This window comes from Mesoplodon bidens (assembly GCF_964165515.1).
Source record: "Mesoplodon bidens genome assembly, chromosome: X".
Lineage (NCBI taxonomy): Eukaryota > Metazoa > Chordata > Mammalia > Artiodactyla > Ziphiidae > Mesoplodon > Mesoplodon bidens.
In genome coordinates, this window is record NC_138163.1 from 47215074 (window position 1) to 47242919 (window position 27846).

Below are 27846 nucleotides of genomic sequence, written 5' to 3' on the forward strand. Positions count from 1 at the left end.
CCTAAACCAATCACCAGTAAGAAAGAGGGAATTACCATAACTGATTCACACTACTGATAGTAGATAAGACTTCTGGGCCCCAGAAGGAACATGATCATGGCAATCAGCAATGGAAATGTAGTGTGAGGAGCAGACTTTAGTGATTTTAAGCCACTGAGGCTTTTGGGGTTGTTTGTTACTGCAGCATAACCTAACCTATGTGATGTAACAATGGAAAATGTAAGTATAGTGTTGTAAACTCTATTGAGAGGATTGAGAGAAGAGAAGTGCCAGTGGGGGTGTAAGTGAGCTAAATTCTCATCTATGAAAGCAGGGAGTCAGTAGATGACATTTAAAATTAAAATAAACAGTATAAGCAGTCATGTTATTTAGAAATATGGAGGAAACTACCAGCAAAGAAACCAAAACAACCTGCTAAAATAATTGAAAGTTATTACCCAGGGAGTAGGTCTGGGGTAGGAAGAGGTGGGGCAGGAGGATTTTTGCTTTCATTATAGACTCTTCTGGATTTTTTAATATTTTAAAATAATGTGCTTGTACTGTTTTAATAATTTTTTAAAGTTTTCCAATTATTTGACTTCATTTTATTCAAAGTCTAAAAAAATGATCATTTCAGGCCCTGGGAACATGGTCATAAAATCCAACTGACACTTCCTGAAAGGGAAGTTGTGCTTTTCATGACTCATATCTCACATACCTAATTTATTCCTGAAGAACACTTCACTTTTGACCACCTGATGATCAAACTGGTAATCTGACAACCAGCTTCAAAATTAAGACAAGAACAAGAGACTATTTTTGTTCGCACCATTTAATAACATTTCAGAGAGAAAGATACAGCAAAAGGGTTTCTGCCCAGCAAATAAAGTAATTTAGATTTGTTATGAAATGGGCTATTTGCTGACCTGGTATTGTTCTTTAATAGATTTTTTGAGGGGCTAGAGTTGCAGGTTTTTCTCTAGTGGATTACTCTCCTACCACGGACCTGAGCCTGTTTTCCAAAGCCTCCTCTTCACAAAATTCATCTTTTACCTGGCTCCCAGATTGGCCATGGCCATATTGTCTGCCCTCTCTAAAGCCTAGATCCCAAGCTATGTGGACAATACGGTTATCTAGGTGGGTCCCAGTTAGGAATCGCATGGCATTTTTGGCATCAGCTCTGTTATGGTATTCTACAAAACAGAAACCACGTGCCGTTTTCTTTATTTTATCCAGGCCCATAAAAACATTCTTGACATCACCACATCTACTAAAGAGCTCAAATATTTGCTCTTCGGTTGTATGAAAGGAAAGATTCCCCACATACAGTGTGGAGTTTTCCATCAGTAATTTTTCACGCTCATCGTCGTTGCTACTAAACAGCTGGCCCTGGTACTCACTCTGCTCCAGGGAGGAGTCGCTGCACAGAATTCTCAGGTCCTTGGACATAGTGCCCAGTGGGCACTGTGAGGGCAGCAGTTCCCAATCCAGCATAGCAGCAGTATCACCACCAAAGAAACCCTAAATTAAATTTAACAAAAGTAAGGTTACAAGGAGGGAAACTGAAATACAAACCTGTGTATATTTAAGAGGTTTGTGCCCAGATGCACAGACATCTCAGCTCTTGACCATGAGGATCACATCAAGGCAAACCAAAAATAGAAGGTTCCAAGCCCCAGGAACATGGTCATAAAATCCAATTTTGCAAGTCTTCCTGAAAGGGAAGTTATGCTACCTTTGGTTGACTCAGATCTTACATACCTCATCTATTACCAAAGAACACATTTCATAACAGTACGCTCTCAGAAAATACAGCATAAAACAGTAAAATGGATCAAATTTTAATGGAGAATGAGCACTACTATCACCCTGATCAAGCACTAGGCATCAGATAAAACACATACATAATCAGGGTCAAAGCACAAATACAGTTGTGGCATACTCTCTTATGATTTAAAATAATAAATTTGTGATTCAAGTCTATAATATGGAAATCAATATATTGTGTTGTTAGGTTAGGCAGAATCCCTATGTACTATCAAGTACACGAGAAGCTCTATAAAAATAAGAACTCTCTGGCATCATAAATCTGAACTAAATTAAGATTAGATTTTATTAGCAATAATTCCACTCATCATCTTAGACTTTAGACTTTTATTTAATTATTTGAATATTCCAAGTCTACTTAAAAAACCTTCCCAGATAATTTTAATGAATGCCCTTTTCCCCCTTTACTAAATTTTCCTACTGTAGTCAGAGGCATTAAAAATGATTCAACTGGTTTTAGCTACACTTTTCAAAAATATGCATTAGTTCTCCCCCTTCCCTGACTCCTATTTTGCAATGGTTCCCAAATTTTAGTGTGAAAGAAATACCTGCAGAGCTAGACTGAAATGCAGCTTCTCGAAGCCCACCCTTAAGAGAATCTGACTCGGCAGATCTAGAGCAAGATCTGGGAACTGACATTTAACATTTAACCTGCACACTTCGGTGATCCAGATGCAAGTAGTCCAAGGACCACACTTCTGAGAAACTCTTCTGAGGAAATTCATTCTCTTAACAAACCTATAATGAGCAATCTTTATTTGCCAGGCACTATGCTAAGTGCTATGAATGCAAAAATGAAAAAGATACAGTGAAAGTATGATTTTCAGAAATTATTGTATCCACAGCACCTAGCATGAACAATGACTTGCACATACAGTAGACATGCAATAAATATGTGTTGAATGATAGAACGCATGAACTCAGAATTGACTGATGAAGCCAGACAAGTAAACAAGGAAACATGATATGGTGTGATCAATACTATTTTAGTGAAATACCCGGGGAAAGGGAGAAGGAAACTAACATTTATTGGGCATCTACTTTGCGATGGATATTTCGTGCACTTTCCATTACATCACACAGGAGGAGAAACAGTTACCCAGTTTGGAGGCACCAGAGAAGGTGTCCAGAGGAAGGGCTGCGTGCACTGATTCTCAAAATGACAAGGAGGGTGTGTGTGTGTGTGTGTGTGTGTTTGTGGGGAGGGTGTAGAAATTTAGGGAAAGAGCCAGATAGAGAAAACATGTGCAAGGGTAGAACACAAAGAAAAATAAAAGCATAGAAACCTGAAATGGGAGCCTAAATAAAACCAGGTGCTGTACAATTCAAAGCAATGAAAACGGGGGGCCCTTCCTACTTAGTAGGAAGACCACTGCCCCCAAATCGTCTTCCTGACAGCCTGTCAATGGTGTCTGAAAGTCTGCTGCTAGAAACTCATTACTTTGAGTCATTGACAAATTGTCCCGTTAAAAAACAAATATCCCTCCCAGACTTCATTTCCTTTTTTTTTTTTTTCTTTTTTGACCTGGTTACTAGATTGGCAGATCAGAGAATGTGATAGCTATAGTGGATTTCATTTCATCCAGGCATTAGACAAAGTTTCCCATAATTTCATTGCAGATGAGATGGCAGAATATAGGCTGGGTGCTCCAGCTGTTTGTTAAAATGAGTCTGTAACTGATTGAACAAACGAATGATTTGGTGTCAGACTAGAAGGGAAGTTCTAGGAGTGAGCCAAAAAGCTTTATTCTTGGCTGTGTCTTGTTCAGCTCATTTATAATTTTGGCTTCCTACAAATAAGAGCTTTTAAAATGGTCAGAGCAGTCCAAAGTTGGAATGGGCTGCCTTGGGGAGCAATGAGCACTAGGCACCGAGGAGTTCAAGCCAACCTTGGAGAACCCCTTGCCCGGTAGTCGGGCAATGTAGACACCCTTTTTAACCAGTGAAGTGTTATGAAGCAAGTATACATTTTGAAATCAGAAGACCTCAGTTCAAATCTCAGCTTTACCACTTATTAGCAATGTGACCCTAGGCAAAGTACTTAACCACACTGATTTCAATTTCCTCATCTGTAAACCGGAGATAAAAACACGTACCTTGAAGCAAATGCTGTGACAATGTCATAGATGAAAACACCTCGCACAGTGCTTAACATACTGTAGGTGTTCAATAAACAGCAGGTACTAGACAAATTATTCCAATTCTGTGATTCAGTGACCCAGAATAAGACATATAAGTACATATCAAAGCTGCTGATGACACAGAGCTAGGAGGGACTTTGAACAGATCTGGGCAGTCTTGGATGATTGAACCCAAACTGACAAGGTGATGGATAATACTTAGGGATTAATGTGAAGTATTACTTTTTAGATTCAACACAGGGCAAAAGGACAGAGTGAGGGAGATCTGGAAAGAGCACAGGCTTAAGAGTCCTGTTTTATAATTTTATAATCCCATAGCTCATTCATTTATTCACTCATTTCTTCATTTTTTCAATAAATATTCATGGAGCACTGTGCTAGATTCTAGGGAAATAAGAAATGAGATGCAGCCCCTACCCTGAAGGAGCTCACAACCAGGGGAGACAGGCAACTTACAAGATAAATTCCAACACAATGTGATTATTCTACTTATAGGAGCACATACTAGGCCCAGAGGTAGCACAGAGAAGGGACAGAAAACTACAGAGGAGGAATATGAGGGGGGGACAACTTTCTAGGGGGACATGATCCCTGAGTCTTTTAAAAAATGACCACATTTTATTTATTTATTTATTTATTTATTTATTTATTTTTTGAGGTACGCGGGCTTCTCACTGCTGTGGCGTCTCCCGTTGCGGAGCACAGGCTCCGTGGCCATGGCTCACGGGCCCAGCTGCTCCGCGGCATGTGGGATCTTCCCAGACCGGGGTACGAACCCGTGTCCCCTGCATCGGCAGGCGGACTCTCAACCACTGTGCCACCAGGGAAGCCCTGTATTTATTTTTTGAATAACCGATTCAGATTTGTGGTACAAAATATAAAATGTACAAAAAGATGGGCAAAGCAAGTGTGCCTTCCGACACTGTGCCCCAGCCAGCCCGTTCTCTGCAGAGGCAAATCACTGTCACTGGTTTCTTGTGTATCTATCCAGACACACACCAAGTCCAATTCTGAAAGGTGAATAAGGGTTTGGCTGGAAAACAAGGAGTCATTCTAAACAGAAAGAACAGTGTGTACAAAGGCATGGAGGCATGGTGGGGTGTTCAGTTTGATACCATTTGGGCAAGAAGATAAGGAAAGGATTATAGAAGATAAGACTAGAAGGGTATCCAGGGCCAGGTTGTGAAAGACCTTGTAAGGCATGTGGCACAGTTTGGACTCTACCAATAAGCAGTGGAGAACCAAGTTAGGGCTTGAAGCAGAGAGTGATGTGATCTGATATGAGTTACAGAAAACTCATTCTAGTACCAACATGGAGAAAAGATTAAAGGGGAGTAGGCCAAGAGTCAGGGAGACCATTTGTGAAGCTATTTTAGTAGTTAAAAAAAAAGAGATGATGGAGACTCTGGACTAATACAATGTAGTAATATAAAGAAAAGACATACCAGATAGACACTTAGAAGATAGACTTAACAGGTCTTGGTAAGTAGTTGAATGAAGAGTCTAGGATGACTCCCAACATTCAGGCCTGGACTACTGTGGATAAAGTTCTGAGTCACCAAAATTGTAGTTATGGGGTAGGTAGATCAGGAGGAACAGATTTGCAAAGGAAGATGAATTTGTGACACACAGTTTGGTGTTGAGGTACCTGTGGGACATATGTCCCACATGTTTAGTTGCAATTGAGTATTAAGGCTTGAAGCTTACAGGAGAGGTCTGGGGCCATAGATATAGATTAGGGAGTTGACAGCACAGTCGATAAAACCATGGGGATGGATGAGATGATCTAAGGGAAAAGGTGTAGAATGAGGAACATCCTGGGAAACACCAGCACTTAACGGGTGGCAGAAGAAGAGTCCACAAAGAAGCATATAAAGGAGCAACTAGAGAGGAATGAGGAGAATCAGGAGAGGAGCAGCATCATCAAAGCCAAGGAGTAGCTTTTTTTTTTTTTTCAAGAGAGGCATGAGGACAGACATTGAGCGAGAATGAGATGTTAAATGCAGCAGAAAGACGTCCAGTAAAACAAAGGTCCAGTAAAACAAAGCTTAAAATTGTTCGTTGGATTTGGCAATCAGGATGTCATTGGTTTCCTTAACAAGAGCAGTTAACAGTGGTGTTCTGGGGTCAGAAAAGCCAGACTGGGGGGTGGAGGGAGGCAGGGCTGGCTTTTGAATGGGAGGTGAGGAAAAGGAGACAATAAGTGTAGACTACTCTTTTGAAAAGCTTCTATGATAGTGGGAGGAAAGAAATAGGGTGAGCACCAGTTAGGGACAGAGTCGAAGGAGAGTTCTGCTTCTTTGTTTCTCTTTGTTTAAAATTGAAGTATAGTTGATTCACAATGTTGTGTTACCGTCTGGCATACAGCAAAGTGATTCTGTGATACTGTGCTATACAGTAGGACCTTGCTGTTTATCTATTTTATATATAGTAGTTTGTATCTGTTAATCCCAAACTCTTAGCTTATCCCTCCCCCCCTCCCTTTCCCCTTTGGTAACCATAAGTTTGTTTTCTACGTCTGTGAGTCTATTTCTGCTTTGTAAATAAGTTCATTTGTATCATTTTTTTAGATTCCACATATAAGTGATATCATATGATATTTGTCTTTCTCTGTCTGACTTACTTCACTGAGTGTGATAATCTCTAGGTCCATGTTTGTTTCTTTTTTGAATAGGAGAAAGCTAAGCATATCTAAATGCTGATGGGAAGCAGCCAGTAAAAAGACAAAGAGTGGTTGAAGATACAGGTGTGAGAGGGGATAACTGATGAAGAAAGGTCCTCAAGAAGGTGGGAGAAAATGGGCTCCAAAGCCTAAGTAGTTCCCGCAAGACAAGAAGGAAGGAGGGGGCTTCCCTGGTGGTGCAGTGGCTGTGAGTCCGCCTGCCGATGCAGGGGACACGGGTTCGTGCCCCGGTCTGGGAAGATCCCACATGCCACGGAACGGCTGGGCCCATGAGCCATGGCCGCTGAGCCTGCGTGTCCGGAGCCTGTGCTCCGCAACGGGAGAGGTCACAACAGTGAGAGGCCCGCGTACCACAGAAAAAAAAAAAAGAAGGAAGGAGGTTAGGATGTGTAGGGTTGCGGCTCTGTGGCAAGGTGGGGTGAGGGCAGGAAATTGAAAGGGTTAAACTAGTAGATGGGTCATTTACAAGGACATTAAAGTCACTCAGGATAAGGGCCAGAGTTGGGGAGACTATAAGTGAGGTACCGAGGTGCTCAGTAAGTGAGAGACCTGGAGGGCTGTAGATAACAGTAAGAAGGATTGGAAGAGGGTAACTATATAATTTCCTGGCTCCACGGGGTAAGAGAGAACAGAGAACCTCTGCCACTGAACCTTTGGAGAAGTTGCTTAGTAGATGTTAAGTATCCGACCCAAAGGAGGTGCTCAATAAATGTGAAGAAGTGACTTTTTTTAAGCCCACACAATAGTAAAATTGCATTAGAAGATCACAAGAATGAACAGTCCTAATGTACTCAGCTCTGGTCAAACTAAACATGGAGCAGTACATCCATTCCTGGGCACCTTATTTTAAAGTGAACACTTACAAACTAGAGTGGATTGATTAGGAATTGGGCATGTTTAGTCTAGCAAAGAGATAGTTAACCTTTAAAGGAGGATATGACCGGCATCATGATACATTTGAAGGGTTATTTCTGCTCCATATGGTAAAAGTAAGATTAATGGATAGAAGTTACAAGGAGAAGATTGCAAATCTTTTTCTGCACAGTTTTTCATTTGTCCAATGATGAAATGTGAACTTACCTAGTATATTAAAGTGGAGGCTGGATGAATACATACCTGAAAAGGGAGTTAGAAAGGCTACCGTTAGAGAAGATGGAAAAGCAATGGAGTCGTTGCAGGCCACAGATCATCAAGTTGATTTGTAGACACTGTGAGAGACTATTTCCTACTTTATAAAGTAGAGCTTGGCTAGAATAGAAGGCCCTCCCTGACTCTTGCTAGTGGGGAAGAATGAGTCAGAGCATCTAAAAATAGAAGAAAAACTTGAAGAATGGCTCAAAATGATCACAATCAAAATCCTAAGGGGAAGGAGGAGAGAAGGTGGCAAGATGAAGCAAATAACCTTCCAGGAAACAAATTTTACTGGCTTTCTGGAATTAGCAGGAGGACTCTGCGAAGAACCTTTTCAATGGCTGCCTTAAATTAATGCTTGGTATTATTTCAACTATGCAGAAGAAATAAAAATTTGGACTCTTTTAAAAAGCCAGGCTGTTTCCTGCTCCAGATGAAGGCAGTGGCTCTGAGAAAGGAAATTAGAAAGAGCTGGGACAGCAGTGTTACATGCCTCACCTTTATAAGACTGTTCCTAGGAAGACAGAGAAAGCTGAGAGCAGCTGTTGAAGCCTGGACCTCATGGCCAGAGATCTGGCTTGTGCCAAGAGAAAGTAATGCTTGATTGAGGCTGCTTAGGCCTCAGAGTGGTAGAAGATGCTCATATGTCTTTAACACTTGTATTTTAAAAAGCAGTTGAGCATAAGCTGAAACAGACAGGCAGACCCAAAGCAGAGACAATGGCCTAGGACAGCCCACAGGAGAAAAGAGTGTAATAAGCGACTGTTCAGTATAGAAGCTGACCCCGATTAAATTAGTAACAAGGAATTAATGATGCTTAATGGGGATTTTTTTGTTTATCATTTGCACTGTACGGCCTTGCAATTCAAAGTGTTGCCTATAGAGCAACAGAAGCAGCATCGGGTGATTTGAACGCACAGTACAGGTTGAGAAGCACTGCTATACCTGGTTTCTTAGCTGAACTTTTGCCTAGCAAAACTCTCTCTCCCTTCTTCCTTCCTTTTCTCCCTCCCTCCACCTCTCTTGATTTCTCTGATTCTGGTTTACATTGTAAGCTAACAAATAACTCTAATTATGTCTGAGAGCCCTAAAAGTAGTGCTTATGATATGCCCAGATAAGGAAAAGAAAAGAATAGCCAGGTAACATACCGTAAAGCATGAGTTTGGGGAGTGGGAAACCACAGACTTGGTTTCCCACTGTACTGTGTGAATAACCTTCATCAAGCTTATAAACCTTTCTGAGCTTCAGTTCCCTCATCTGTAAAATAAAGATCATTATAGTATTTGCCTCATAGTGCTTTTGTGAGGGTGAAATGAAGAGAATGTATGTAAACTGTCTAGCATAGGGCCTGACACAGAGTAGGTGCTCAGTATATAGTACTCATTATTATTGAAAGCGATCAGTTTCAAAGTGAAGTTAGAAATAACAAAGAACTAGTGTAGCCTTCCAAAGTCCCCTTGAGAGCCTCCATGAAAGCCCCATTTTCCTCATCCAATTCAACCTCCTTGATTCCAGCGCCAGCCAGCAGTCAAGCTGAAGCATTTCTTATTCCCTTGGACTATCTTCTTGTTTTTGCTGAATTAGTAAGATTTTCTACTTTTTCATCGCAAATGGCCCACTGTTCTAGTACATTAAAGCTAAAAAATATCTTTTGTGGGCTGGCCTGGAAATGTAACTATCATTTATTAACAATGTTTTTTCTCCTATGGAAAAACACACGTCACCTTCCAAACAATTGACTTCAGAGTGAACTTTGAGATCTCAGCCTATGTACAAGTTGGAGGCTGCCTGTATGTCAACATACGGAGTGGTGACAAAGGGCTAGATAAACCGAGTCCAGAATTCCAGAGGTGGCTGAACAGTAAATGAGAATGCTCCAAGGAGTGGAAAGTAGGGTAAATAGATCAATCTGAGTGCACAGTGTCAAGGTTTAGAAAGCTAATACAGGAAGGGAGATACACCTCAGGAAGGATATTAAAAAACAGCAGCAAGAACAACACGAACCATTTTTCTACTATATTAGGTCAGGGGCCCCTAATCAGTAGCTTGGGATCTACAAACAATATAGAGGCCTTACAAGCTATCTCTGTGAGATGGTTACCCTCCTCCTGCCTTGCTCTCTGTAATTTGCCTGGATTCTCAGTTCAGAGAAGAAGACAGAAAACAGCATCCCCAACCTCCATTCTTCTCAACCCACACCCTGACAACCACCCCCCAGGTTTACTTGGCTTCCTTCTGCCCTTACCTCCTTCTTTCAAGAGGAGATCCAAGCTTCAGGAAAGTACAACACAGTTTTTCCTTACAAAGAGGGAAAAGACTACTGTTTTGGGTAAAATGAGATGACTGGTGAAAACAGGATTCCCAGGATGGAGAGAGGTGGAAAGCTAATAACAAAGGACCATGGAAAAAACAAAGGACTTTTGTGCCTCCTCACTGAAGTCTTTAGCAAGAAAATTGATTATATCGAGGGGAACTCTGGGTTAATAGGGCAGCAAGCTAGCAAAGTCTGATACCCACCATTTACGAATGCCCACTACGATATCCATGAAGCTCTGCAAGAACAGTAAGAGTTTTGCACTAGCTAGGGGAACAGGGGGAAAACCGATCGTCAGCTGCTAGTGGGGAAGGAAGAACTGGCTCTTGTGGGGAGACTGGGTTGGACTGAGGACCATACTTGTGGCCTACATACACTCTACCAGACAGTGAAAGTGCCCAAGAAAGAGGGGGAAAGCTTTTGATTCGCTTCTACCAGATGTTTTCAGGGGCTGTACTGATCAGAAAACCAGAGACTATCCCTTTACTACACAAAAATATCTTCCGAGGCAACCAGAGTTCTGATCCAGTTCTTCTACCATCAGCTCCTCTATTTTCTATACACTTTTGGAGATTACAACATGAACACACCACATGACTGGTGATGGTGGTAGTGGTGGCTGGGCCAGTGCCTGTTATAAGGGAAATCTCAAATATAAGCACGCTTGGAGACACTATATATGAAATAACGTAACAGGACAAACTGAAGAGTCATACAACCTAGAAGATCAGAGATAGACGATTCCATCTCCGTCCAGTAGAACCTAAAAATAATAAAACCACCACCACCAACACTATCCACTGCCACCTTTTCCTGTGCACTTATTACGTACCAGGTACTATCTTAAGTACTTTACATGCATTATCTCATTTATGCCTCAGTGCAAACACAGGTTGTCTTTCAAGTTTGTTTGAAGGGGTCAGGTAAAATAATATATAAACAATTATTGAGCTCTCACTATGTGCTAGGCACTAAGTATTGTATATCTACTATCTCAACTCAGCACTAGAAAATGGGCTCAGCCTTCCCAGTTCACCCTTCAAGGATCAATTCAGGCATCACCACTTGGTCAATCAACAAATATTTATGGAGCATCTACCATGTCCAAGCACTGTGCTAAGAAAATCTGTGGCTGGGAACCCAACCCTGGCTGTCTATGAGAATCACCTGGGGACCTTTTAAAATTATAGATCCCTGGTCCCCACGCCGGAACTACTGAATCTGAATCCTTACAATTGGGATCTGTTGTGGGTGATATTATGTTCCTCCTCAAAATCCCTATGTTGAAATCCTAATCCCCCCTATACCTCAGAATGTGACTATATTTGGAGACGGGATCTTTAAAGAGGTAATTAAGTTAAAACAAGGTCATTATGGTGAGCCTTAATTCAATATGACTGGTATCCTTATAAAAGGAGGATGTTTGGGGCTTCCCTGGTGGCGCAGTTGTTGAGAGTCCGCCTGCCGATGTGGGGAACACGGGTTCATGCCCCGGTCCGGGAGGATCCCACGTGCTGCGGAGCGGGTGGGCCCGTGAGCCATGGCCGCTGAGCCTGCGCGTCTGGAGCCTGTGCTCCACAACGGGAGGGGCCGCAGCGGTGAGAGGCCCGTGTACCGCCAAAAAAAAAAAAAAAAAAAGGAGGATGTTTGGATATAGACATGTACAGAGGGATGACCACGTGAAGACCAGGGGAGAAGATAGCCATCTACAAGGCAAAGAGAGAGGCCTCGGAAGAAAACAACCCCGCCAACACCTTGATTTCAGACTTCTAGTTTCCAGAACTGTGAGAAAATAAATTTCTGTCGTTCTCTTCCACTTGCCAGCTGTGTAACCTTGGAAAATTAATTCCATCTCTCAGAGAGCTGTAAAACAAGGCTACCTCATAGGCTTGCTAGGAAGAATAAATGGAAAATGGTTGTAAAGCCCTTAGCACCGTGCCTTGCATATAGTAAAGGCTCATTCATGTTAGCTGTTGTTATTAATATTATAAGGTGGTTGGTCTAGAACAGGAACTCTTAAAAAATCAGGGGATAAATGAACTTCAAGGGAAAAGTATTACATCTGTATTTTCACCAACCTCTAACTGAAATTTAGATTTCCTTCCATTATAAATGCAGAGAACAGATCACAGTAGTATTAGCAGTACCTGTGACTTTGTCATCAGTAGAAATCACAGTTTTATGTCACATTACTGTTATTACCGATGTCTTTAAATATTTTTACACTCATCATTACTTTGAAGTTACCATGGTTATCAGAGCTGCATCCATATCTTGCTACTTACATTAATAACAAGCACTTATATAACTGTATGACAATTTTCCATTTTTAGTATTTTGATAAGTACATTTCAATATAATTTACTTCCTTTGTAATCCTACGTATTGTATTCTGTGTATCTAAAAACATTGTTCTGAGAAGACATCCATGGGCTTTATTATATATTGTCAAAGGGATCCTTGGCACAAAAAAAGGTTAAGAAGCCCTGATCTACAATGGAACAAGATAGAAAGCCCAGAGATAAACCCACGCACCTATGGTCAACTAATCTATGACAAAGGAGGCAAAGATATACAGTGGAGAAAAGACAGTCTCTTCAATAAGTGGTGCTGGGAAAACTGGACAGCTACATGTAAAAGAATGAAATTAGAACACTCCCTAACACCACACACAAAAATAAACTCAAAATGGATTAATGACCTAAATGTAAGACCGGACACTCTAAAACTCTTAGAGGAAAACATAGGAAGAACACTCTTTGACGTAAATCACATCAAGATCTTTTTTGATCCACCTCCTAGAGTAATGGAAATAAAAACAAAAGTAAACAAATGGGACCTAATGAAACTTCAAAGCTTCTGCACAGCAAAGGAAACCATAAACAAGATGAAAAGAAAACCCTCAGAATGGGAGAAAGTATTTGCAAATGAATCAACGGACAAAGGATTAATCTCCAAAATATATAAAGAGCTCATGCAGCTCAATATTAAAGAAACAAACAACCCAATCCAAAAGTGGGCAGAAGACCTAAACAGACATTTCTCCAAAGAAGACATACAGATGGCCAAGAAGCACATGAAAAGCTGCTCAACATCAACTAATTATTAGAGAAATGCAAATCAAAACGACAGTGAGGTATCACCTCACACCAGTTAGAATGGGCATCATCAAAACATCTACAAACAACAAATGCTGGAGAGGGTGTGGAGAAAAGGGAACCCTCTTGCACTGTTGGTGGGAATGTAAATTGATACAGCCACTATGGAGAACAGTATGGAGGTTCCTTAAAAAACTAAAAATAGAATTACCATATGACCCAGCAATCCCACTACTGGACATATACCCAAAGAAAAGCATAATTCAAAAAGACACATGCACCCCAATGTTCATTGCAGCACTATTTACAATAGCCAAGTCATGGAAGCAACCTAAATGCCCATCAACAGATGAATGGCTAAAGAAGATGTGGTACATATATACAATGGAATATTACTCAGCCATAAAAAGGAATGGAATTGAGTCATTTGTTGAGACATGGATGAACCTAGAGACTGTCATACAGAGTGAAGTAAGTCAGAAAGAGAAAAACAAACATCACATATTAACACATGTATGTGGAACCTAGAAAAATGGTACAGATGAACCGGTTTGCAGGGCAGAGGTAGAGACACAGATGTAGAGAACAAACGTATGGACACCAAGGGGGGAAAACTGCGGTGGGGTGGGGATGGTGGTGTGCTGAATTGGGCGATTGGGATTGACATGTATACACTGATGTGTATAAAATTGATGATTAATAAGAACCTGCAGTATAAAAAAACAAACAAAAAAACAACTAAACTTTCTTTGGGTTATTTGTATGGAAATATGTTAATATAAATGTTTCAGACATTACATGAAATTTCTAAAAATCTTATATGTTCTGGTATAATGTTATAAGTCATAATTCTAGTTATTATTTTAAAATATATATCTCAGAAATAACTAAATTTCCTTGTCAATTGCATTATTATGAACTTTCATCAAATCTTTAACCGTGGTCATTTTTAAGTCTTTTGTCATTTACAGACAGTTCTGGGTGTACTCTGATGCCTTTGCAAAAATGTTCCTATAAAAGCGTTTCATCTTCAAGGAATTCATGGAAAAGACTCTGACAAGTACAGGTTTCTGGAAACTGACTATACTGCTGAACTGAATGAATAAGCATTTTCAGAACTCTAATGGAAAACTGATGAATTCATAAATGTGCTAACAAAGATCAAGATGAAAAAAAAATGAATTACATGGGACTGAGTGAACTGATGAGGATGATTATAATTTTTGTGACTTTCTGTTTGAAAAAAAAATCCTACAAGGACTCAGAGGCAAAAAATATACAAATCAATTTTCACTGCAAAGTAAAGGAGCTCTTACAGTGGAGGATTACTGGACTGAATGTCAATATTATGACATAGTATGAGTGTGTTTCATGTTTGGTAATTGCAATCATTGTTGCTTTTGTTGTGGTCATGCATTTACAATGCTTGGTGTCAGTTTATTTATCTCTTATAAAAATAAAATACAATGTGTGTGTGTGAAAAAAAAGAACTTAAAAAAAGAGTTGTGTAAATGATGCTGGCAGGTAGAAAATAATAAAGCTAATATGAACATGCAAAAAAAAGAATATAATATATAGCCATTTAAAATTATAATTATGAACTGTATAAAACTATGTAAAAATGTTTATATTAAGTGAAAAACTGTGTACCAAATTAGATCTTTGTTCTAACCATAATTATGCAAAAAATATGTATAAATGCATAGAGACAAAGAGGAAAAAAAATCAACACAATTTTCTAGAAGGTGAAATAATTGCTAATTTATTTCCTCTTATTTTATGTATATTATACTTACATATTATATACATATATTGTATATTATGTTTATATTTATTCTTTGTGCTTCCAAAGAAATTTTAAATGAAAAGAAAGAAAAAACATTACATTATAAAATAGTAAGTCCAAAAAAAATCTTTACAGAAACGTATTTTGAATGTGTACTGCTTACCGTTTCATAATATGTTTTTTTTTTTAAAAAACTGATTCAGAGATTGTATGCATGATACTGAGATTATTTGGTTTTTTGTCTGTATAATTGGTTCTTCCCAATGTAAATTGATTTAATCCTTCACGGGACAATTCTTAAATGGTTTAACTATAGGTCCAGATCAACTAAATAAAGATATAACCTTATCTTTTAATCATCAAAAAAAATAGAAGCCCTGATCTAGAAGGTTTTAAACCCTTACCAAATATAGCAGTCTACAAATCTGTGAACAATTGTGAAAGTTTCAGGAAAGATAATCTGCTTTGTCCCATTAAGAAAGTTTAACAAAATTAAATATTGATGGTAGGGAAATGGACTTATCTAAAAACTACTGTATGCCTTGACTTGAACTTAATTAGACTGTAAGTGCTTAGACGGCAGCTTCCTATTCTCTAGATATGCTATATAACCTCTCAGTGCCTTGGTTTCTTCATCTTTTAAGTGGAGATGATGATAGTATCTCACAGGGTTGTTGTGATAATTAAATTGGATAATGCCATGTAAAGCACTTGGCACAGTGCCTGGCACATGGTAGTAATAAAAAATTCAGCTATTATAATATTTTCTAAATATTTATTCATTTATTTTTGGCTGCACTGGGTCTTCATTGCTGTGCACGGGCTTTCTCTAGTTTCGTTGCAGTGTGCGGGCCTGTTATTGCGATGGCTTCTCCTGTTGTGGAGCACCGGCTCTAGGCATGCGGACTTCAGTAGTTGTGGCACATGGGCTCATTAGCTGTGGCTCGCGGGCTCAAGAGCGCGGGCTCAAGACCGCAGGCTCAGTAGCTGTGGCGCACGGGCCCAGTTGCTCCGCGGCATGTGGGATCTTCCCGGACCAGGGATCAAACCCGTGTCCCTTGCACTGGCAGGTGCATTCTTAACCACTGCGCCACCAGGGAAGTCCATCAGCTACTATAATATTAATTATTATACCAGACTTATCAATTTCCTTCCTGGCTCTCCACAGTACAAATAAAAGTCTTTAAATATATTGGTCAGGGCAGAAGACCCATATAGACATTTTTCCAAAGAGGAAATGGAAATGGCCAACAGGTACATGAAAAGATGTTAAACATCATTAATCATCAGGGAAATGCAAATCAAAACTATGATGAGAGATCACCTCATACCTGTCAGAATGGCTAGCATCAAAAAGAACACAAATAACCAATGTTGCCGAGGATGTGGAGAAAAGGAAACCCTTGTACACTGTTCATGGGAATGTAAATTGGTGCAGTTGCTGTGGAGAACAGTATGGAGGTTTCTCAAAAAACTAAAAATAGATACCGTATGATTCAGCAATTTCACTCCCTGGTATACATCTGAGAAAAACAAAAACACTAATTCGAAAGGATACATGCACCCCAATGTTCATAGCAGCATTATTTACAATTGCCAAGATATGGAAGCAAACTAAATCTCCATCAACAGATGAATGCATAAAGAAGATGTGGTATATATACATATATACACACATATGTATGTGTGTATATATGTGTATACATACACACACACACAATGGACTACTACTCAGCCGTTAAAAAGAACGAAATTTTGCTATTTGCAGCAACGTGGTTGGACTTGGAGGGCATTGCGCTAAGTGAAATAAGTCAGACAGAGAAAGACAAACACTGGTTGATATCACTTATTTGTGGAATCTAAAAAATACGACAAACTAGTGAATATAACAGAAAAGAAGCAGACTCACAGATATAGAGAACAAACTAGTGGTTACCAGTGAGGGGAAGGGGCAATATAGGGGTGGGGGGTGTGAGGTACAAACTACTAGGTGTAAGATAGGCTCAAGGATGTATTGTACAACACAGGGAATATAGCCAATATTTTGTAATAACTGTAAATGGAAAGTAACTTTTTAAATTGTATAAAATTTTTGAAAAATTAAAAAAAGAAGATTGTGGTCATATATATATATATTTGTTAATAAATCATTGATTGCACTTTTTTGCAGTATGCAATCTTCTTAAAACAGATGTTATACTTTGTAAATGTATAATAAACCATCACTAAAAAGTCACCTAATGGTTAAAGGCATAAGCTTTGAAGTCGGAAAGGGGTAGGTTCAAATTCAAATGCCACTACTTACTACTTATGTGACATGAGAGCTTCTTTAACTTTCCCAAGCCCAGCTCATCACTGGAATCATAGTACCTACTTCATAGGATTGTTGTGGGGATTAAATGAGATGATATATGTAAAGTGCCCAGCACATAGCATGACCTCAATAAGTAATATCTATTCCTTTTCTTAATAATTGCTAAATGTGTGGCAAACTTGTGAAGCGGGAGGATTTCCTTAATGCTTCACACAAGGTCCCCTGAGACCTGGTCCTGAAATCCCTTTCTAGCCTTGACTCTCATTGTTCCATCTCTCACATCTTACTCTCCAGTAACACCAACTTTCTTTGTAATCCACAGGCAGCCCCCAACATACACCCTGCTCTCACCTCCAGGCCTCTGTTCTCTCCTCTTTCCATGTAGATTGCCCTTCCCTCCTTCCAGAGCTGGCCCCTCCTTCACACTCCCACAGCGGTGCTCCCCACACACACACCAGGCCTCCATCATCACTTCCCGTTTGTGCTGTTTTTGTCTGTTTACGTATCTGTTTTGCCAACTAGACCATGAGTTCTTTGGGGGCTTGGGCTGTGTCTTATCTACCTCTGAATCCCCACTAACCCCATACTTGGCACAGGGCAAGTGGAGGGTATGTGACTATTGATGACTCCATCTGAGAAGGAGGTGCCCCTTTTCTCCCCTTTCTACTCCACCCAGAAAGCCACCAGCTCTGTCTGCAAGTGGGGTCCCCTTCTGCTTGCTGGGTTTATGTAAGAACGTTTTGCTACTTGGAGTCTCTCCATCCAACACAATATATGTGAGCAAAGCAAGGCTTCACAGAGAGGAGTCAAGGAGGCCCTGCTCAGTCAGCCTTCCCGCGGAGGTATGCTATATGTCAATACAAGCTGGACTTGTATGCAAACACACAACAGCTTTCTGAACTCTATATCTGAACTATCTAGATTTTCCTCTTTCTAAGTTATATTTCCTCTTGATCAGCCTGGATATAGTATGCGAAGCTGTACTGAATTATTAACAATACTGCTTGCGAGCAAAGACTACAACAAGAGAAATGTCAAGGGGACAAAATCTGGAGTTTAATGGTGCCAAATGCCAAGAAGGAAATACTTCCACCAGGGCCTCGTCCCAAGGTTATGCACAAAGATAAGAGGACTCAGGCAAGTGTAGAAGCAAAAGGCCCCAGCAGGTCTCAAAACACAACTTAAATAAACATTTACGGAGCTAATATATTTTGTTATAATGTTTAACATAAAATAATCATAAACAAGAGGGAAATCATAAACACTGTAATTAAAAAACAATTTAGTAGGCTATAAGTCTACACAATGCATATGAAATTTCATATTCTACTACCTCTTCTGGCTTTTACCCAAGAACATTAAAAAAAAAGCGAAGAAGAAGAAAAGGGGAAATTAATGCATCTAAAGGATTGGGTTTTGAGAGAACAAACAATCTTCAGTAGTCTGTGAGAACACAGCATACACTCAGCTTTGCTGGACTGGTCAGTGACCTCCCAACACCTCTTTCATGTCTTATCTTGGGATCCTGTCAGGAAGCAGGGGTACAGCTTGATTTTGGTTTTCTGGGTCCTACAGCAGAGAGAGTATGGCCCTCCTTCCATTTCCGGAAATTGCTGGGCCCCATATAAGACCCAAGAGCCTTGGAAACAGGAGTTTACTGGCTGTCCTTTGCTCCTAATCATGGGGGTGATCCTCGTGGCATACAGAGGGAATGTCAAATCTATGAAAGCCCAAGCTACAGGGACTCAGGCAAGTGGAGCGCCACTAGAAGAGGGTGGCTCTGCCCCGACTGGTGTCAGTCTGGCCATGAAGCCCTTTTAGTGTACAGGAACCACCTCCTCTTTCCTCTGGCTCTCAGGACCAGTGCAGTGTGAATTCCACTAGCAGGCAAATGGAATTCCACTAGTGGAATTCAGTGTCTCTGCAAGACCTGACTCAGGCAGGAAATGTTCGAAGTCTTGAACACAAGATGGCAGTATATACTGCTCTATTGCAAGGGCCATGGGCTTGTGAAAGAAGTGGGGTGGGGAGTGCTGACTGAAACTGAAATCCATTTGAGTTTTGAGTGAAAACTGAACATCATGAATATTTTAAATATTTTTCAGGAACCAATGATTATTGAATCCTATGCATTCAAAGTATTCCAAGTCTCCAAGTTCGGAGACACCCCAGAACCCTACCACTTACCCACCCAGCGCATCCCTACATCTCACAAAGCTGGGGTTTGACCCAGGGCATCAGCCTGCCATGCTCAAGTCTGCCCTTTCACCTCAGCTCAGCTCCAGAGGCACCTTCTCCTCAGGGTCAAGAACCCCTCAGGTCAAAGTTTCATGAGATGCCCCCCTCCCCCACGCCCAGTGCCCATGAACATCCAATCACTGCACCTCTTTTTTTTTTTTAGTTATTCATTTACATTGTTATAATAAAGCTGCACCAGTTGTTAAAATGTTGAGATATATCCATAATGGTTGGTGAATAGCGGCTGCCTGGAGCCACCTGCCTCCTCCCCTACCCCCCCTCTCCCACCAACCTCTGCAAAGCTCCCAGCTACCGTGGCCATCCTGGCTTCTACCCCTGCCCTCCACCTTCCCTCTTAAGAGACCTCCTTGCAACTGAAGCATTAATTGACTGTTAGCTGCCACAGGGGCCACCAGGACATTGCTGGAGCATTATGGCCTGTTCTTGTTCTAATTGGTGATATTTTGAAAAGAGGAAGTTCAAGGGAAAACTGCCCATGGTCAGCTAGCCAAAGCTGGAGGTGGGATCTACCAAAGACAGGCTAACCGCTATGCTATTCTTCCTCTACTTTCTAGAATTTTTTGATCTTTTCTCTGTAGTCTTATACAACTTAATTTTAGTAAAAGTTCTCTGAGTAACTGAAAAGAAAGTATATTCTCTCTGTTATCAAAATTTAGAGTTTGATACAGGGCTATTAGATTGATGTTTTTCAGTTACATTATTCAAACATTATTAAAATTAACTTTAAAAATATGGCTGTATGAAAATTAAAATTTATATATGCGATTCTCATATTTCTATTGGACACAATTGCCCTATACTCTTTTTAAAATTTTTTATACAGCAGGTTCTTATTAGTGATCCATTTAATACATATTAGTGTATATATGTCAATCCCAATCTACCAATTCATCCTCCCCCCACCAACACCTCCCTGCTACTTTCCCCCCTTGGTGTCCACACGTTTGTTCTCTGCATCTGTGTCTCTATATCGGCCCTGAAAACCGGTTCATCTGTACCATTTTTCTAGGTTCCACCTATATGCGTTAATATACGATATTTGCTTTTCTCTCTCTGACTTACTTCACTCTGTATGACAGTCTCTAGATTCATCCACATCTCTACAAATGACGCAGTTGTGTTTTTTATGGCTGAGTAATATTCCATTGTATATATGTGCCACATCTTGTTTATCTATTCAGCTGTCGATGGACATTTAGGTTGCTTACATGTCCTGGCTATTGTAAATACAGCTGCAATGAACATTGTGATACATGACTCTTTTTGAATTATGGTTTTCTCAGGGTATATGCCCAGTAGTGGGATTGCTGGGTCATAAGGTAGTTCTATTTTTAGCTTCTTAAGGAATCTCCATACCATAGTGGTATGTACCAATTTATTGGTATGTATCAATTTCTCCATAGTGGCGGTATCAATTTACATGCCCACCTTGAAAGGGTAAGGAGAGAGATCACCTAAGGTGGCAGGTGGGGATCGGAAAAGGGAGGGGAGACGAAGTTTGGAAAAATCGGGGAAATTAAGTGAAGAGAGGAGGATGGGACAAAACTAGGGAGAAGGAGGAGGTGCAGAGGTGAGGGAAGCGAGGGGGAAATAAAATGAGGGAAAGGAAGGGGAAGAAAGAAACCAAGGCGAGAGAAAGAGTAATCGGGGAGGAAAGGGGTGAAATGAGGAAATAAAGAAAATGAATCCAGAAAAGGAATAAAAAAGGGGGCGGGCTTCCCTGGTGGCGCAGTGGTTGAGAGTCCGCCTGCCGATGCAGGGGACACGGGTTCGTGCCCCGGTCTGGGAAGAACCCACGTGCCGCGGAGCGGCTGGGACCGTTAGCCATGGCCGCTGAGCCTGCGCGTCCGGAGCCTGTGCTCCGCAACGGGAGAGGCCACAACAGTGAGAGGTCCGTGTACCGCAAAAAAAAAAAAGCGGCGAGAAAGAAAGGAAAGAGCAGAAAGGAGTAAATAAAGAGGAAAACTGAGAGAAAGAATGGGAGAAGGGCCAAGAGAAGGCAGGCTGGGGGGTGGGGGATTGAGAGAGCGAGGGAACAGGGGCGGCGGGAAGCCCGCTGAGGGGCTGGCACTCCCTGAAGCGAGCTCAGAGACCGCCTCCGCTGGGGCTCAGGGGAGACAGGAGAGAGCAAGTGGGAGGAAAGGGGAAGATGAGTGAAGGGATAAGAAAGGGACCGAGACCAAGGAGCAGTTGAGTGTGCTTCTGTGAGTTTTGTTCCAGGCCCGTCTTGGGTCCTCCCGAGGCGTGCCCGGCGTCCTCAGGCTCTCTTCAGGGGCCACCGCTCTCTCTGCACCCCACCCCCACCACCGCCACCCCGCTTCTCGAAGGCGGCGTCTCTCCTGTAGGGGCACCCGTCCGCGGTGGGACCAGGCACATTGGCCCGCCCGCCGAGCTCGAGACCGGGGTGGCGAGGCCGCCCCGCGCGGCGGCTCTCGGAGATTTCTGGCCGAAGATGCGCCAGAAGCGGCGAGGGAGCCCGAGCTTGGGCGCCGCGGAGCGTGCTCAGGGAGGGAGAGCTGGGCCGGGATACCGGCGGCTCCGGCGAGAGTGCGGGCAGCCGTGCGGGTGCGGGGGGTGGGGCGGGGCTAGGGGCGGGGGCAGGACCGCGCCGGCTCCTGGGAGCACGCGGGGGGCAGCGGCGGCCCCTCGTGGGCCGCCGCGGCGTCTCACGGGTCATTTGCGTGCAGTCACGGCCCCGCGCCGACTCCCGGACGCGCGGCTCGCTCGCTGGCTCACACGCGCTGGACTCCTGATGCCGCTCCGCCGGCGCAGCCCCGGGGAGCCCGAGATCTGGCGAGTCCGCGAGCCGGGGAGGGAGGGAGGGAACCCGGGAGGGAGGGAGCGAGGGCGCGCCCCGGCTCTCCCTCTACCCCGCCGCCCGCCCTTCCTGCTACCACAGGTCCGCCCCGGGCCCCCGCTTACACTTGGGAAACTTGGGACGGCTCTGGGGCCGCGTGTGGCACCTCAGGGGGGCGGCCCTGGCCCGGAGAGGAGGACGGGGTGGGAGAGGAGGAGGACGGGGTGGGAGAGGAGGAGGAAGAGGAGGAAGTGAGCCCGAAGGATCCGCTCAGAGCTGTTTGTCCAGCTGTTTCTATTCGCACCCCGAGCGGCGCAGCCAGAAGGGGGCCGAGCCGAGGGTGGCCGGCTCTCGGCGCTCATTTCCAACTCTTCTCCTCACAGCTTGTCTTTCCCAGACACCCTGGAGTCCCCTCAGGCCGGCCCGGCGGGCGCGCACCTGCCGGCCGCCCCTGACCTCGCGGGCCAGGCGTCCCCCGAGGCGGAGAATATGGCCCAGCCCAAGCCCGACTGCCGCTCACCTGTCGGCCTCGACTGCTGCAACTGCTGCCTGGCCCTGGCCCACCGGAGCAGGCTCCAGCGCGACAGCAGCGGGGACAACAACAACCCGGGCAGCCCCACCGTGAGCAACTTTCGGAAGCTGCAGGAGAAGCTGATCTTTGAGAACCTCAACACCGACAAGCTCAACAGCATAATGCGGCAGGATTCGCTAGAGCCCGTGCTGCGGGACCCCTGCTACCTGATCAACGAGGGCATCTGCAACCGCAACATCGACCAAACCATGCTCTCCATCCTGCTCTTCTTCCACAGGTGGGTGGCAGGGCACGCGGGTGGGCACACGGGCCCGGCTCGCAGCCGCCTCGGCTGGACCCGCCCCTCTGACAGAAAGGGGCAACCGAGAAGGCCAAGAGGGGCACTGGGGGGGCTGTTGGGCTCCCGGGCTGCCACGACTAGACCCTGAGACTACCTGGATTCCTGTACGGCTGAGGGGAAGCCTGGCTGGTGGGAGCCCTGTTTTGAAAGGTGCCTGCAGAGTCTTTCCTAGGGAGATGCTGGAGCCCAGAAAGTGGACAGAGTCCTAGATGGTTTGGGTGTAGCTGGAGGCACTTTCTCCCCAAATGCCCACCTTTCTACAGCAACTTTGGAGAATGTGCCATGGGATGCTCTTGGGATCTGTGTCCCACCCTTATCAAAAAGCCCATTTCCAAATATGCAAACTCAGATGGAAACTGCAAGGGCTTTTAAATTACTGAGTGGCCCTGACTGAGGATGAGGGCAAGCAAAATGTCGAGACAAATTAAGCTGCTGCTGGTGTGGGGGAGAGCGGGGGATAGGCAAAATTAGAGACTTTCGAGAATTTCTTGAAACTCCGGATGGGGTGGGACCCCGCACTTCTCCATGGATCACAGCCTTCAATTTCCAATGACGGCTAAAAGCAGCCCCAAAGAGCATCCTAAGGACAGGAGGGTGGATGATCCATGTCATAGCAGGCGTGTGTTGGAGTGCGGGTCAGGCTTTCTAGAAATCTTGCTGAAGGGCAAGGAAGAGAGAGGGAAGGAGAGAAACACAATGGGAAGACCAAAGGTGACTGCAGTCCTCCAGTCTGAGACACTCTGGTAAGAGCCGGTCTTGGGGGGACAACTGAGGCAATTTTGAGGCAGGGGAGGCAACTTCAGGAAACCCAGTGGTGGATTTGGTGTTCTTAGAGCCATAGGAACAGGGCACTGGTGTGTGTGTGGGGGGGTGTGGGTGTGTGTGTGCGCGCACACGTGTGCATGTGTGCGTGCATGCGTGCGAGCGGGCGGATTTTTTCTTTCTCAACATCACAGGTTATGTAAGAGAAAGAGAAACCCCACTGTGGGAGACCTGGGTTGCAGTACAAATTATGGCTCTACTTCCCTGTGTGAACCTGAGCAAGTCGCCTGACCTCTCTGGTCTCTAAGGTTCCTTCTAGTTCTGAGATGCCAGGTTGTGGGCAGGTAATGTGCTCAGACAAGGTAATAAGAAATTTTGAGCTCCCACAGAATACTTGAATAATTGAATGGCTTTTCAGTGAGGCACAAATAAGAAAGTTTAAAAGCCATGGAGCTAGGCAAGAACTACCCTCACTTAGTGCTCAGCCCAGGTTTGCATCCTCAGATCCAGAAGTTCCAGGAGGGGACAAGCAACTTAATTAGCATTATTATAACAGGTTATATTTTCAGGCATTTCCCACACCATCGAAGCCCTTTCTCATCTATTATTTTACTTTACGCATCAATTTATCTCATTGTCTCCAAGAAACCACACCATGTATGGAAAAGGTTTCGAGGGAATCTTCATTTCTGGTGAAAGATTACTACAAGCGTATTCAGACCACAGCAGCTGCAACCCTGCTGAGCGAAAGCCCTAACAGGCAGGAGCAATCTGCTGGGATCTGGGCTCCTAGGCAGCGGGGGAGTGGTGGCAAGACACCTGGAAAGCGCGCCTGTAGCACTTACACTCTTTCAGCTGGGAGAGAAACGGCTCCAAGGTGGCTTGATGACACATAAGAGGGGACGCTTCCTCGGCTCTGGTTCCTAAGTTGGAGGCCTGGGAGGGTCAGACCTAAGTGAGTGAGGGGTGAGACTGAAAGCCTGAAATCAAAGTGTTCACTTGTGCCACACCTTGGGAGGCTTTCTGGTGGCCTGGGTTTCTTGAGTGGCAAGACCTCCTTGTCACCTACTCCACTGACACTTGCTTGTTGACGTTTGGTTCTTGGCAAAGCCTGGAAATGCCACCAGGTTGGGTGGGGGGCTGAGAGCATTGGTGGAGGGAGCATCTCAAGCCCTCAGGCTTCCATGAGGCTGGGGAGTGACAGGGTCCTGTGGTAACGGGCCTTAACGGTTCTAGCGGGACAATAGCAGGACAAAGCATTCTCTCATTTGCCTTGACAACTGGGACCTTAGAGATTGGAGATTCTCAGTTTGGTTGAGGTTTTGCCTAGAATGACATGCTCATTAGCAAAGTAGGAGGCCATTATTACTGGTCACGGGGTTTCTCCAAAATCTGAGCTGGGCATTCTTCTCCCGAGTGAAAATTTCCTCTTCTTACTTCATTTATTCCCTGGTTTTCTATCTTCATACCACAGCCATCATTCTTCCTTCAGTTCCATCTAATGATTTGATATTTCAGATTCTTGCCTGGGTGTCTTTTTCTTCTAATTTGTCTACCTTCAAGGCAGTCTCTTCTGGAGAAGCGACTCTTCCTGCCCCTCCTCCTACAGCCCACTCCCCTGCTGCAAGGGCTCCTATATTCTTGGGAGAAAGGGTGGGGCAAGTTCTTGATTTCTATCTGGTGTGTCTGCTTTGACCTGTCCCGGGCTCCTAGCTTAGCTCTTGGTTTCCTTTGAACACAAGAGTGTAAGCAATTTGAGGGTAGGGCATGTTTTCCACTTACTTGGCTTTACCTTGGCTTTTAGTTATACACCCAGTACTCAATAAAGGTTTTTTTTGGCTAGATGACTGCTTAATTGTTGGTGTGGTCCTCTGTAAAGATTTTACAACTTTAGTCTTGGGAAATTCTTATTAAGGTTTAAATGTGATTTTTTTTTCGGTATGAACCTCATGCAGTAATTCTAATAGCCTGGTAGAAGTCCTGATGAACAGTGCTGTGTATATACATGTGAATCAGTGGTAATGGCCATGTAGCTCGTTGGTATGTAAATGGTGCCTCTAAACTACTGGGGTGGGGGGGAGATGATGTGTTTTACACACCATCCCTTCAATCTTGTGTTAGGTAACTAATAACTATAATAGATTAATAGATAACATTTATTGAGTGTTTACAGTATGTACTAAGCACTATAGCTGCATAACGTCATTTAATATTTACACCAACCCAATGAAATGGGTACTGTTATCACCATTCTTCATTTTTTAATGAAGGAAACTGAGGCTCGGGAAAACCAAATAACTTGCCCGATGCCTTACAATGAAGAGCAGAGCCAAGACTCCACCTAAGGTCAGTAAGACACTAAAGAATTGTCTATGAAGAAAGAATTGTTAAGCAGAGGTAAATATTAGCCCAGAAACTAACCAAATGGTTAAAATGTCCTTATTAGGTCGGGTGACCAACCATCCCAGGACTTTCAACCAACACAGGAGCTTCAATGGTCAAACTGGGACAGTCCCAGGGAAACTGGGATGGTTGGTCACCCTATTATTAGGGGACTATACCGTATCATTTGAAAATGCTTCTAAAACTGGAAAACTTAAGAGGCAGATGTAATATGCTGGACAAAGAGCTAAAATTTCCAATTGAAATACAGCCTATTAAAAAACTTGCAAAGTTGAAATTTGAGGGGCCTTAATTCTCCGATCAGTAAGGTGTAGCAAGCTGGAATGGGAGCTTTTGCCATACTCTGTTGTTGTCATTGTTGTTGTAACCTCAAATTTATTTCTGAGATTTTATCCAAAACTACTTAATCAGCTCTATTCTGCCTTAGGCCCCCAAGCACATCAGCCAATGTGATCTGAGCTGCTCTGAATCTGAGTTCCCTTCCAGCTCGGAGAGCCCCAGGAGTCTACTTTTAAGCTTCTGAGCTGGCAACAACTGGTCCCCACACTTAGATGATCAGAAAATAATAATAGCAAAGATTTCTAATTGTTTTATGTGTGCTAATTCATTTAACCTTCCCTATTGATGTAATATATAACAGTAAAGGGAAAGATGTAGATTCAGAGATCAGGCTTCCGACAAAAAATTACATAAAAATTATGTGTGCTTCTCTGAATCTTCAGACTAATGATTTCATAAATGTATATTCCTGGACCTGATTTCTGAGGACGTAGCCACTTACATGATGTGATTTGAGGGACAAAACTCTCCTGCCTGCCTGCTGTAGTGCCTAAATTCATAGTCTAAGATCAGTTTTCTGTCCTTGTACCATCTAAAACTCCTATCCCATAGCACAGTGGTATTTGGACCACACCATAAGAAATCCTGAATTAGAGACTGCAACCCTTTGTCAACTAATTTGCCATTTGATTTTGAGGATGGCGTACTTTGCCGTAGAGAGGTTTTGGGTTTCCGTGTGGTTAAGTCTGTCATTCTTGGCCTTCGTGATTTTTGCTTTTGGTATTAAGCTTTGAAAGTCCTTCCCTAGCCCGAGTTAATTTAAAATAACTATTTCCTGAGTGCCTAGTGGTCTGACAAATAGGCACTCTTGGATTAAGGCATATTCTCTGTTAAAAACACAAATGCATTTGCAAAGTTAACATTCATGGTTTGTATACCTCATTTGAGAACCTCAATATGTAAGAAATCGCCTTTTTGCTGAGGCACAGATGTGAATTCCATGTGCTAAGAGGCTTTGGGTAGTGACCGAACCTACTGCTCTACCAGCAGCTACTATATATATTACATAGGTGTGTATTTTATATATGTATATAAAGTGTATATATATATATATATATATATATATATATTAGTATGTACATATATACCAGTAAAATATAACATAAAATTTGTCATTTTAACCATTTTAAGCATACAATT

The 27846-nt window shown here is 43.0% G+C and overlaps 2 protein-coding genes across 5 annotated transcripts in view; one reads left to right on the plus strand and one right to left on the minus strand.

The window, feature by feature from the left end:
• Positions 1–966: 966 nt before the first annotated feature.
• NCBP2L (nuclear cap binding protein subunit 2 like) lies at positions 967–1602 on the minus strand (the record flags this gene model as incomplete). Its single annotated transcript, XM_081221775.1, has 1 exon — positions 967–1602. The coding sequence occupies exon 1, from the start codon at positions 1471–1473 to the stop codon at positions 967–969; it is 507 nt and encodes a 168-aa protein (XP_081077901.1). The 5' UTR covers positions 1474–1602.
• A 20087-nt stretch (positions 1603–21689) lies between these two features.
• TSC22D3 (TSC22 domain family member 3) overlaps positions 21690–27846 on the plus strand; it is a 58692-nt gene continuing 52535 nt past the window's right edge. The window contains exons 1-2 of one of the 4 annotated variants that reach the window (XM_081221305.1): positions 21690–21737; positions 22714–23139. In XM_081221305.1, the coding sequence (XP_081077431.1) occupies positions 22820–23139 (320 nt within the window). In that variant the 5' untranslated portion in view covers positions 21690–21737; positions 22714–22819. Of the gene's footprint in view, positions 21738–21937; positions 22081–22196; positions 22327–22417; positions 22433–22713; positions 23140–27846 lie in introns of those variants that run through there. The other 3 variants (XM_081221302.1, XM_081221303.1, XM_081221306.1) reach the window with 3 other exon arrangements.